The sequence below is a fragment of the Macrobrachium rosenbergii genome, chromosome 58 (assembly GCF_040412425.1).
Source record: "Macrobrachium rosenbergii isolate ZJJX-2024 chromosome 58, ASM4041242v1, whole genome shotgun sequence".
NCBI lineage: Eukaryota > Metazoa > Arthropoda > Malacostraca > Decapoda > Palaemonidae > Macrobrachium > Macrobrachium rosenbergii.
The window spans coordinates 18,295,127-18,308,532 of NC_089798.1; the positions used below are offsets into that span (position 1 = coordinate 18,295,127).

Genomic DNA, 13,406 nt, shown 5'->3' on the forward strand with positions numbered 1-13,406 from the left:
CAATGACGTTGTACTGTACTTTGGCCATCATTATTTCGGAGCAGATGCGTGAATACTGGCTGGAAAGGGGTGTATCAACAGTTCAGCACTGTGATGGAAGATTGTTCTCCGCACACTCGAAGCAGCAACCTAGAAAGGATCGCAATCCAAGAATGTGTATGCTTGGGCTCTTCCGTCGTCAAAATCATAATGGGGAAGTCATAACAAGGAATAGAACTGGTTATGCTTCTCTCCCTCAAAGGGATGTGTTTACTGCTTTACGTGCAGATTGATGAGCTTAAATACAGAAAAATCTGAGTCTTCTCTGCTCTCGTCTACCGGATTCTGTGATTGGAAACATTCACACGAACGTCTACATAACCATGAGCAGTCAGCAGAACACCTGAAGGCTACAGTTGCTTTCAGTAGGAGGTTAAAAGCAATTGGGCGTGTGGATACAGAACTGACACAGCAAGTTGAACATCTTGAGCAGTATTGGAGATCAGTATTGAAACGAGTAATTAGCATTATTCATTTCATTGCTGAGCAGGGCTTAGCATTTAGAGGGGACAACGAATTGGTTGGTTCACCTAGAAATGGAAACTCTCTAGGTATTCTTGAACTTATTTCTCAGTACGATGACTTTCTTGCACATCATATAAAAAATGAAGCCAATCGTGGGAAAGGGTCACACAAACTGTTTGTCAGCTACAATAATGGAAGAAGTTATCAGCATAATGGGTGAACAACTCCTCAAAGAAATTATTTCTAGAGTAAAGAAGTCAAAATACTACTCAGTCTCTTTGGGCTCCACACCTGATGCAGCCCACATTGACCAACTGACCCTTGTATTGAGGTACTTGGAGAATGATAGGCTTTGTAACCTTTATGGCAAACAAAGGGCATGGTGCTGAAGATATGTTCAATGCTTTGATGGAATTTTTGAACACACATGACCTAGACCTTGGAAACTGCCGTGGACAAAGCTACGACAATGCATCAGCAATGAGTGGTAAATACAATGGCCTTCAAACCAAAGTGAGAGAGGAGAACAGTCTTCCATCCTGGATTCCTTGTGCAGCACATTCACTTAACCTGGTCGGTAAAAATGCCGTAGAATGCTGCTCAAGTGCTGTACATTTCTTTGACTTCCTTGAAAAGCTGTTTGTCTTCTTCACAATTTCAACCCATCGGTATCAACTTCTGGATGAGGCTTTAAAGAATAATGATTCATCATTGACTCTCAAACGTGTCACAACAACGCGCTGATGCTGCAGAGCTGATGCAACTAAGGCTCCTAAGCATGATTATGAGCAGATTAAGGAGGTACTTAAACATATTGTTGATGACACTAAAGAAAAAGGGCGTGTACGCTGTGAAGCAGAAGGACTGTTAAAATAGAAGAATCAGCTTGAAACAGGAATTTACATCATCTTCTGGAATGATATTCTGCAAAGAGCAGATACAACTAATAAAACTCTACAACACGCAAAACTTGATCTAAATATTGCTGTGGCATCACTGACTAGCTTGAAAGACTATGTTGCATCAAAGCGTGAGTCCTTCCACACTTATGAAAAAGAAGGTGAACAGCTGTCTCAATCTGGTTCAGCATGATACTATAAGCAGACAGGATCTCGGCAGAAGCGCCGCAATGTGCGACTTACTTTATTGGATTATGGACATGCAGAAGAAGTACAACTCAGCCCTTCTGAAAAATACAGAGCACAAACTTTCTTGCCTGTCATTGTCATTGATCAGTTTATCTCGACCAACGACTGGATGCATACAAACAGATATCAAGTCAATTTAGTTTTTTTAGACATCTGCAAAAGCTTTCTTCAGACGAACTTCACGACACAGCAGAGCAACTCGTCAGGGTATATCCAGATGACTTGGATATTACATTTAAGGAGGAACTGTGGCAGTTTGTAACATTTGCTAATATATTCACAGATGAGGAGCCAACAGATATCATCACTGAGCAGGACACTCCCAAACATAGAGATAGCTCTTCGAATATACCTTGTTTTGATGGTGTCAAACTGCAGTGGGGAGCGCTCTTTCTCAAAGCTAAAATTAATTGAAAACAGGTTACGGACATCCATGAAACAGAAACATCTGGTAAATCTGACTATAATGAGCCTCGAGTCAGATATATTGTGTGAACTGGACTTCAACGAAATCATCAGTGAATTTGCAATAAAAAAATCAAGAAAAGTGTCGAGAAAGTAATCCTGGCTATACATATAAATCCATAAGAAAGAATGAGCTATTATAATTATGTGTTAGTTACATTATTATTTTTATATAAATAATTGTAACTGTATATGTGTAAAAAAATATGGTAAGAACAACTTATGCTTATTTTATTTTGTGTTTATGCATATTTTTATGTATTTCCCTGGGTTTATGGTATTTTTACAGGCCGGCAACGGAAACTTTATTTAATTGGCCTTGGAGTTCTCTCTTACGTAAAGGGAAATCGTAAAAAACAAAGAAAAAGGGGTGAATTTAGGAGCTGAAGGCTCTACTTCATAAGGAAATGTTACGTAAACACTTGGGATAAATTAAAGAATTATATTTACAAAAGAAAGCATTAGAAGGGAAAATGGATAAGTAAATTGATAAAGGGCTTGCAACGCCTGAAGATCCTTCTACTTGAGTCTTGAATAAGGGCAAGGCACAGTCCAAGATGAGTCCACTGCGAATAGGTCCCTCTGCAAGAGAGATTTACACATTACACGCCAGTAAAGGAACAATATAACACAGAATAGTTCTCGAGTCTGCACTGAGGGTGCCAAGGGCTCGAGGAATGACTGACCACTTTGCACTTAAACACAGGGCATTGAAAATGGCACTGGATAAACTGGCACAAGGACAGAGGTGAAATACTGGCACGCCGAACTTTCTAAATGGCAAACTGTCGTGACTGAAAAGTCTTTACTCGCACTTTACCTTAGGGGAAGCGGGTCTCTGGCGAAGGATGGCGAGGGACAATCACACTGACGATGACTTATTAATAACATCAGAAGAATAGTCCCATTGTAGTATTTCCTAAATAAAACTGTCCTGCTAATATATTAGTATTACTGTATTTTGGCTACTAGATTAATTAGACTATAGTTTGTAGTGTATGCAATAGGAGTTGGAAAGGGGGCCTCCCACCAGAGTGGGCCCCAGGCCTCCCACCAGCTTAATCTGGCCCTGGCTACTGCACTGTATTCATTAATCTGTCTTGAATCTCATGCAATTGGCCATATGTGGAATTTCCTGGCCTTTCCATTGATATATGTTTTATCACTGTATGTTTATCATGTCCCTCACAATCGCCATCTGTTTGTCTGCTGACAAAGTCAGAACCATTACCTCTGTTTTGCCCTGTCTGTGTATAGATGCTACTTTGCGGCTCACACCAGCCAATAACAACTTCGAAGATTCTGTACATTCATTCAATAAGGAACCACCAATAAACCAGTCAACACCCAGCCAGTATGTCACACAATCCCGTCCTTACAGGCCTATAAATCATTTCGCAACTACAGGCAGTTTGAACATGGCCTAAAACTTCAGAATTCAAAGAAAACTTTTGTAGTTCATAGTCTTATTTTGAAAATGTTGTTATGACTGTTGACCTTCTCACATCTCCTGTTATATGCTGTAGAGGTGTAAGGGCTGGGGTATGAGTGACATACTGGCTGGGTGTTAACTGGTTTATTGGTTGTTCCTTACTGAGGTAAATGTACATGTTGTTGTTTTAGATTTAGCTGGCCTTGTGCCAGCACGGGCTCTTGCTTCTAGAGCAGCCCGTAACTATATGTTGATGATGAGTCTGTGAGATGGGTAGGTTAATGAAAACTTTATTATGATACATGAAAGTGATTTTGGTGGGGGTGAAAATTTGAAATGAAAAGGTTTAACAGGCAAGGTTGCAACCTCTTTGAACCCTAAGGTACCCATTAAATGTACAGAATCTTCAAAGATGTTATTGACGCGTGCGGGCGGTAATGTAGCGTCTACACACAGACAGGTAAAACAGAAATAAAAGGTTCAGACATCTGTGTTTGTCGGCAGACAAACAGATGGCGATATCAAGAGACATGATTAACATACAGTGATGAAACATACATCAGTGGAAAGGCCAGGAAATTCTACATTTGGCCAATTGCTTGAGATTCAAGACAGATTAATGGATACAATGCAGTAGCATAATAAATGTGAAATGGAGAGACATTTGGCGTCTTCCAAACAGAACACACGTACAGTTTGATACAGAAAATTCGTTGGAACATTATGAGTACAAGATTAGAATGCTTGCATGGCAATGCAAGTAGTGGTGATTGTGCATACATTAGGACAACAATGCTTAGGAAGAAACAGACGGAAATATTGTATGGTTGAAATCACGTTCCTGTAGAGAAAGAAAACGAGACGCTGGCTTTGTCCTGTCCACTTCGATGATGACGATTGACGAACACACGAACACACGTGTTTGGAAGAGGCAGCGTCGGGGCTCTTACAGAGGTAGTTACGGTCATGGTTACGGTCAAGGTATATAGATGGACACCCTTATATCTATATACCTTGGTTACGGTGACCACTTCGAGTAGCAAGTTACGTGCGCTGACATGACGTCACTAACCTTATCATACCGTGCTTTGAGTTAAGCAATGTAGAAAAAAAATCAGTTCATGTTCACATAGATTACGATCTATACCAATGAATATATAAAAGAAATCATATTTATATACCCATAGGGAAAACAACGTTAGTTGTGAATTTGCAGACTTAACATGTATGACATTGAAAATGGAAAAAAGAGTTTAACACTACTTGGCAACTGTTACATAGAGAATGAGATTTTGGACGATAAAAAGAGAATCATGTTGCGTCACATCTAAACATTACTGTAAAGCCTATTTCTGTTTTTAAGAAAATGTCAGTATTATTATTATTATTATTATTATTATTATTATTATTATTATTATTATTATTATTATTATTATTATTATTTCACATTCATGTGGAACAAGAATACAGAGGCCATTTTCTTGAGGTGCAAACTTGCCACAGAACATGGTGTTAACATTTAAAGAAAATAACAAACAAGTAATAATACGCCGAAGTTTCTTCGGCGCAATGGAGTTTTCTGTACAGCCACGGCCCAGATGCATGATTATGGCTAACTTTAACCTTAAATAAAAAAAAAAAAACTACCGAGGTTAGAGGGCTGCAATTTGGTATGTTTGATGATTGGAGGGTGTATGATCAACATAGCAATTTGCACCCATCTAGCCTCGGCAGTTTTTAATATCTGAGGTCGGACAGGAAAAGTGCAGACAAAAAAAAGTGCGGACGGACAGACAAAGCCGTCATAATAGTTTTTTTTTTACACATAAAACTAAAAACTCTGAAAGAAAATCAGAATGATCACAAAAAAGTTAATAAAAAACAAATAAAACACAGAAGAAACAGGTAAATTTCCCTTTAATGTAATATTGCATTGCAACTTTGAATATCAGAGGACAAAACACTCATACTGCATTACCCAATTATTTTAATATTCTATTTCTAATGACATATTTATATAAAATACTTGCTCAGGCTCTGTATTATGCAAATTGGAGGTTGACTCTCAAATAACGTCTCCGTCATCGAGAAATTTCAATAAATCAAAACACTAAACTTTTGGTGTGCACGCATCTTCGGCCACTGCTCCTGACTTACATGATGCCTGTATGGCTCCTATTTCCTTCCTGTAAAGTTTATTTTCACTAAAAGCTTAGTGCATGTAACATTAATAGCAGAAGTCTTCAGTTGCTTATCCTTTTATCTTGTGCTTTTAACTCACCATAAACTGGGAAGGCTCTCTAACAACTCATTCAAAAAATAGTGGCAGGCTTACTCCATACTACCTCCTCCACCATTGCAAAAGAAAAGATATCAGAATGATGAATTAACAATCTATTCCAAGCAATGTTTGCCTGAGTAGTGCCAGTCTTTCCCTCTAGTTGTCACCAACTTTGCCTGGAGAGCGGCAGAGGACCAGAGAAGGTAAATAATATCTGGAAGTGTTGTCTGTATATTAGTACAATGCAGTTCGATGGTCTTCCACCAGGATGGCGCTGCACAGCCTTGCGGCCATCTTGAAAAGCCCGGTAACTGTGCCAATTGAACAGCAGCTTAGTGTGATTGCGGTTTTTTTGTTCCTTATCTCATGAATGATACTGTACAATGCAGAGCTTTTATTTTATTTTTTTTTAGCTGATAGGTAAGATGGGTGAAAGAAGGGTGGGGGCAGTTAGCTAGCTAACCATGGTAGGGAATAGTTTAGAAAGTGAAATATTAGTAAGAGTAATGTCAAGTGTGGTTTATCCACAATTTTATTTAGGTAAGGGTACAATTTTTCTAATATTAACACAATACAATAATAATTTTACATTATAACAACATAGTAAATTGTACATATTGCATATTTTGAATTTTATTTCTTACTAGTATAATCATATTTAAAACATAAAATAAAATAAAAAAATTAGTTCCAATTTCCTCATTTTAACCTTGATGTTAATTATCATAATGATTTTGCATGATACCTACTTAGTAAATTTTAAATATTACTTTTTCACAAGGCTTTTCTTAATAATATAATGGTTGAGGTTCATCACGATGAAGATATGAAGATATTCTTCTCCACCATCTGTGGTCTATGTTGTTTGGGTGGTTTCTCTCTTCTGCTACGGATTCTTCTGTTAATTCACTGTTGTACTGATCTAGTTTGCTCCATATGTTGGTTGCCAGTCTGTATAATCTTTGATTAATTGGTTCTACTTTGTATTTTTTGTGTATTTGTTCTATATTCAGACCGTCATCTTCTTGATTGTTTCTCACTGCGGACCTTAGTATCTTATTTTGGAATTTTTGTAATGCACTTATATTGGAAGTCGATGCTAAACACGTGGGTATTGGTGGATATTCCATTATTGGTCTGATTAGGCTTTTGTAGAAATGGATTTTGATATTTGTGTTCATATTCCTAAATCGTTTTAGCTTTGTATTTTGTGTTCTTGCTATTCTTAGCCTTTCTCTCACGTGTCTTGATATTCCTCTTTGTCCGAATTGCATTCCTAGTATTCTTGTGCTTTTACTAAAATTCATCGGTTGTTGGTCTAACATTATTTGTGCAGGTTTGTAAGCAGACACTGATACTAGTTGGAATTTAGATTTATTTGTCTTTATCTTCCACTTCTTTTCAAACTGATTTATTCTTTCAATTTGGTTCATTGTTTTTGTGCTACTTGTCTTTTCAAAGTTGGATCCCTTCTTCGAGTGCGTTTTTCTGGGTGTATAATTATTTGAGTTATATCATCTGCAAAGCAGACATCAGTACAGTACTCTGGTGGTGAAGTCATATCTGATGTATATAATATGAATAGTGTTGGACTGAGTACAGATCCTTGTGGGACTCCACTTTGTAACAGGAATGGATTCCCTATGTAATTTTGTGACTTGATTGCTGCTGTTCGATCTTTGATGAAGTTGCATAGTATTTTCTCAAAAATGTCTGGAAGGTTGAGATGTAATATTTTGTATTGAAGTCCTTGTATCCATACTTTGTCAAATGCCTTTGTTATATCTCTACATACTAGGTTACATAGGTACCTTCTTCTTTGTGATAGTGCAATACTCTCATATATTGTTGCTATTGCAATCTGGGTCCCTCTTCCTTTTCTAAATCCATATTGATTATTATTGTGTAGCTGATTACCTTCTAGGAACAACACTAATCTGTTGTTAATTATTTTTTCAAATATTTTGCCCGGTACTTCTAGTAATGATATTGGTCTATAATTCTCTACCTGACTAGTATCTTCTCCTGGTTTGGGTATCAAAATCATTATTGCATTCTTGAATATAATTGGAAAATATCCCATTGAGAGGGCCCAGTTGTATATTTCTCTTAATTTTTCGAGTGCAATGTCTGGTAAATTTTGAATTATGACCTTGTTAATTCCACTCTTTCCTGGTGCTTTGTGTTTAAAATTTTTAATTATTATTTTGATTTCCCATAACTCTATTTTCCTTGTTAATGGGCAGTCTTCATTGAGTCTGCTAATATCAGCTGCATGATGCGGATTTGCTCTGTTTCTATGTTGTTCAATGAATTCATTGACTATTGTCTCATGTTGGTTGTCGAAATTTTGGTTATCCTCCTGCGTTATCTGGAATATTTCCTGCCAGTAGGCCTTGTGCAGTACTTCCTTCTCTTTGTCATCATATATTTTCTCATTCCCATGCTTTATGTATGGCGAAGTATTAGTTTTGCTTCCCATCAGTCTTGCAACGGAGTTCCAAAATTGTTTTGGGTTATTGTACTGTATTTCTGTGTTTTTTATTAGGTCTTCCCAATTTTGATGATATAATCTTGAGTTTTCTTGTATTAACTGTTCTTGTAATGACACATATCTTCTCATTAATATGTTGTTCCACCCTGTTATAGGTACTGTGTTTTGGATGTTGTTGTAGTGCCATTGTATCAATTTCAACTTATCACTACTAATAGGATGTGGAAGTGTGGTGTATTTAGTTATGGGTATATGATTTTTTATTGCTTCCTCTATATTTTTGTACCATTCTTCAAGCTCGCCATCTACTATTTCTTTTGTTATTTCTATTTCACTTGAATTTATTGTTAGTTGTCTACTTATTCTTTCTTCTATTTCATTTTTGAAGCTTTCCCAACTTGCTCTTTTTATATTTGGTATTTCTAAGGATGGAATCATTATTGGATTGGTTGACAGTGTAATTACCATTGGTATATGATCGGAGGAGGTTGCTGGTCCTCTTGTAACGGCAATATTGAGGTGAATTTTATTATTTCCCAATATTATATCTGGCTTTCTTTTTCTGTTATTTGCTACAAAGGTATCGAAATCAGGTCCTAAGTGTATGATATATTTTTTATTTATTAATCTGACTATTTCTTGTCCTGTGTAATTAGATTGCCTATATCCAAATATTTGGTGTCTGGCATTTAGATCGGCAATGAGGTAGGTTGGTTCTCTCCTGTTCATTAACTTCATGACATCCGGAAGTGGGAAATAATGTCTTCTTGGCGGCTTATAAGCTGTGGCGATCACTATTCGTCCTTTGTTAGTTTGAATTTGGACTGCTAAAAAGTCGTCTTGGAAATCATCTATTATCTTATGTCTAATATTACTCTTGATTGCTATTGCAATTCCTGCAAAGGGTTCATCAGCAAAGTTTTGCGTATATGTATTATATCCAAACATTTTCAGAGTTTCATTTCGTTTCATACCATGTTCATTGATTAATATTATGTCAGGTCTTCTTCTCTATATATATTGTATAATTCAAATTTCTTTGTTTTCCAGGATTTGACGTTGTGCTGAATTATTTTAATTCTTCGTAGAGTTGGGTCCATTCGAGTTACAGTGGTCTAGTAATTTTGTTCTTTTCTTTCACTTTTCCGTTTTCTGGTGTTATTGGCTACTGGCGTAGTACTTTTTGATGCTGAAGTTGATCCCTGTGGATTTTGTAAGATGGGAGAGTTGGAGAAACCTGAGAAGCTTGGTAGTGAGGCTTGTATTTCTTCTGTTAATTGATGCTGCGTTTCTTGCAAATTACTCATGCGTCCTGAGGATGGATTGGTGAGTTCGAGTCCGAACTGGGCTCAATTCCGAGTGTAAAGTCTTCTTCTGATGAGTCGTCTTCTGAGCTCTCTGCTGTGTTTTCTTCATATTGTGTGCAGTCTTGCATATCTTGTTGTATATCCTGAGTTGCTTGTAAATCTTCTGCTTTGCTTGTATGGTTTTCTTGTCTTTTATTCCTTTCCATGGTGCTTGCTATCATGTTTATTGTTTCTTTAGAGAAGTGTATTGTAGGTAAATTGTTATCTGCTAATATGCTGTTTATTACTGAGGGTAGAATCCTTCTTGGCGCAGCCCCAGTTTTATTGCTAAATTTGTTATTATCGTGATTCTTGTCTCTTCTTGTATTCTACTTATATTATTTTGGATGTTATTTGCATTAGCCTGGCAATTTCCTGTATTAGTGGCTGTCATTTTGGCGTAACTTGTACGGTTGCTTGTAGTGGATGTTGCATTTCTGTTTGCTTTGATCTCTTGAATTTTTCTTTTTGTTAGGGCCTTTCTCACTGGGCATTTTGCTGCTAAAGTTCTATGTTGTTGATTGCAGTTAACACATTTTTTCGTATTTTCTTTACATTCTCTGTATGTATGATCATGTGATGAACATTCAGAGCATATTTTATAGTTATTATCTTTAGGGCATTCCTTAAGCAGATGCTCATAAGAGTAGCATCTGTAGCAAAATGACAAATTTACAAATATATCCTCTTCAATGTGTTCACTTGGAATGTATTGGTAGGCTACAAATAATCCTCTTTCTATGGCTCTCTTTGCCATCTTCGGTGTTTCAAACTTTATTTTCATGGTGGGAGAATTGTTTTGGATTTTTATCACCTCATCCACTGCAGCCCATTCGTTTTTCCTCTCGATACTGTCTTTAAGGTCGTCTTCTCCGTATTCTACCGTTGTAGCGTCTAGGTATTTTGCTACTATAGTTTTCATGGAATTATATTCTGGGGGGTCTATTACCTCAAACTCTTCATTTGCAAAAACTGTCCTGTTCTCTGAATTAAGAATCTTTTCTGAGTCATCTTCGTGAACATTGACAAGAAATGCTGTGTTGGCGTGGATTACTCTTTGGACTCTAGCCTGGATGGCGCCTATACACTGCCATAACTTGAGCCGTCTACTTGGCTCGTCATGCGGTTTAGGACTATTGTCTTGTATCTTAATCTTCATTTTGAATCATGTTATTTACTACTTTCTTGAAGTTTTGCCACAAAGAAGGGTGACACATAAGCCTAGCTATGCTGGCACTGAAATAAGAGGCCAGAACGATGCCGAAGACCTAGAATCGAGGAAAGATTTTGAAAAACCTCACGGGCTACTTTCCTCGGATACTAGGCAGTCATGAGAACACGTCTTAGCCATGCGGTTGCCGGAGGCAGACTGATGCAGAGCTTGTAATTGCCAAAATGGCACAGGAATTCTTCAAGAGATAAATGGAATAACATTTTACAGGTAAACAAAGCTTAATGAAATTTATTTACCCATTATCTTGGTCTAGTAAGATAAATGACTTGTTAGCTGCTGTAGATACACTTTCTCTGTCAACATGTCTTTTATTTTTAGTACCTTAATGTGGCACATAAATGAAATGGTGACTTCAGTTTTGAAATTGCAACTTCATTACTCCTATTTATGCCATATAATGTAGAACAAAAACAATCTTGCTTTGTCGTAAGTATGTCTATAGGTTGCTGGTTATGTCTTGTCTTTTAAACATGTTACTGTGAGAGAATTTCAGGATGACTTAACCAAACCGTGGAAAACCACTTCTATTACTGTACTCTATTCGAAGTGAAAAACAGTTGTATTTTTTGTGTAAAAAATCTTAGCTTGATGTAGGTTTTCATCGAACCATATGTCTCTAAGTATCGTTCAAAAGCCTTAGAATAGAAAGAATGACTTTGCTGGCTTTTTCTCTCGTTGGTTTATTTACATGACGCTTTCTAAAATTTGAAATATATACAGAAGCAATGGGAAATTCTTTACTTCAGCAACAACAGACCTCAAAACAATATTTCGAAATATATTGCACAGTAATGATTAACTAACATGTAAAAAATAACACAGTCGTATAATGATTAAACGAGAGGGAAAAAGCAATATGCTGCCCTAGTGTTTTGCCTCTACACTATAGCACTGTTATGCTGCATCGGTACTTTCAATATGGCCGCCCGAGGTCATACGCTTGGCAGGGAGATTGCCACTCCATGTTATTTAATTTGCTGTACAATATTATTTTTTGGTTAGTAACTCTGACCAGCTTCTATAGCGCTTCTTGAGTCGCTAAAAATCACAAAATTATTGAATGATATTTGCTTTATAATTTTGATGGCTACTGCGATTGCACACAACTCTGCTGTGAAGACCGAGGCATTATTAGGTAAAGAGAACTGATATGTCTTGTTCTGGGATGTGGCAGCATATCCTACTCCATGTTGTGATTTAGACCCATCTGTGTATATTGCGTAATGTGAACTTTTTCATCTTATATGATCTATGGTTTTTTGTCTATGGTGTTCTGGGGTATATGAGGAACTTTTTGATAAATACTTTAAGTGTGTGCAAGTCTTTACTTTATTCAAAGTCCAGCAGGGTGGTAACTTCATTGTTGAAGGCAAGATAGTTGAAGGTATATTCAGTGACTCGAACAATCTATTAGCTCTAATTGGTAAAATCGGTGAATGATTGTTTATAAATATATCCCTTAGATCAAATAGATTTTTTGTTGATGAATCACTTGTCTTTATTCTTAATGTACTTTTCATTGTTATGAATTCTCTATGGAAGGACAGTGGCAGTTCGCTACATTCAACTTGTGCAGAGGAGGCTGGTGAGGATCTAAATGCTCCTGCATAGTCCTTCATTGTGAATTGGATCTAATATTTTCAGTGCTGCTTCTGACACTGAGCCATATATTTCACTTACGTAATCAATGATTGATAATACTGTTGCTTTATACAGTACAGTAAGAGTATGTCTTCAGCTCCCCAATTTGTGTGTGATAGTTTTTTAATTAGATTTAACGCCCTTTTGCATTTTCATTTTATGTAAGTTATATGGGCTTTCCAATTCAGGTGTGCATCAAATATCAATCCTAAAAATTCTGCAGTTTGGCTACTTGGTAAACTGTATTATGGTTTCTCATTTTCAATTCTATTTCTTTACCTTTTTTCCAATTTTTATTTTTATAAAACATGACAGCTAGAGTTTTTTCTATGGAATATCTGAAGCCTACAGATGAGGCCCATTCGTCTATTTTTATTATGGTTTTATTGATCATTCGTTCTGCATGCTTTATCTGTGATGTTGTATAATATATGGCACAATCATCCATATACAGGTTACCTTTACTGTAATTCTAACTGGTAGCATGTTACTGATATCATTAATTGTTAATGTAAACAGAATACCACTAAGGACGCTTCGTTGTGGGACTCCATTTTCTAGTGGGAATGTTTTTGAAAAAAAAACATTATCTACTCTCACCTGTAAAGTGCGATAGTCACAAAGTTTTTAATAAAATTAGGAAGATGGCCGCGTATGTTATTATTATGTAATGATTTTAATATTGCATACCTCCATGTAGTGCCGTATGCCTTTTGAATGTCAAAAAAGACAGCTACTGTAATTTGCTTTCTTTCAAATCCTTTACGCATGTGGTCTTCCAAATTAGATAAAGAATCTAATGAAGATCGATTACGTTGTGACCCAAACTGAGTAGGACTCAAAATTTTACTTTCACGAATG

The 13,406-nt window shown here is 36.6% G+C and overlaps 1 protein-coding gene and 1 pseudogene across 1 annotated transcript; both read left to right on the top strand.

The window, feature by feature from the left end:
* Positions 1-271: 271 nt before the first annotated feature.
* Positions 272-724, top strand: LOC136837276 (zinc finger MYM-type protein 1-like). The gene has a single exon (XM_067102015.1). It carries the CDS (start codon positions 272-274, stop codon positions 722-724), a length of 453 nt encoding a protein of 150 aa, XP_066958116.1.
* A 122-nt stretch (positions 725-846) lies between these two features.
* Positions 847-2,214, top strand: LOC136837277 (uncharacterized; annotated as a pseudogene).
* Positions 2,215-13,406: the final 11,192 nt, after the last annotated feature.

Bases quoted from the DNA above. Each gene is read 5' to 3' on its own strand.
- LOC136837276 (XM_067102015.1), top strand. From the start codon at position 272: ATGAGCTTAAATACAGAAAAATCTGAGTCTTCTCTGCTCTCGTCTACC.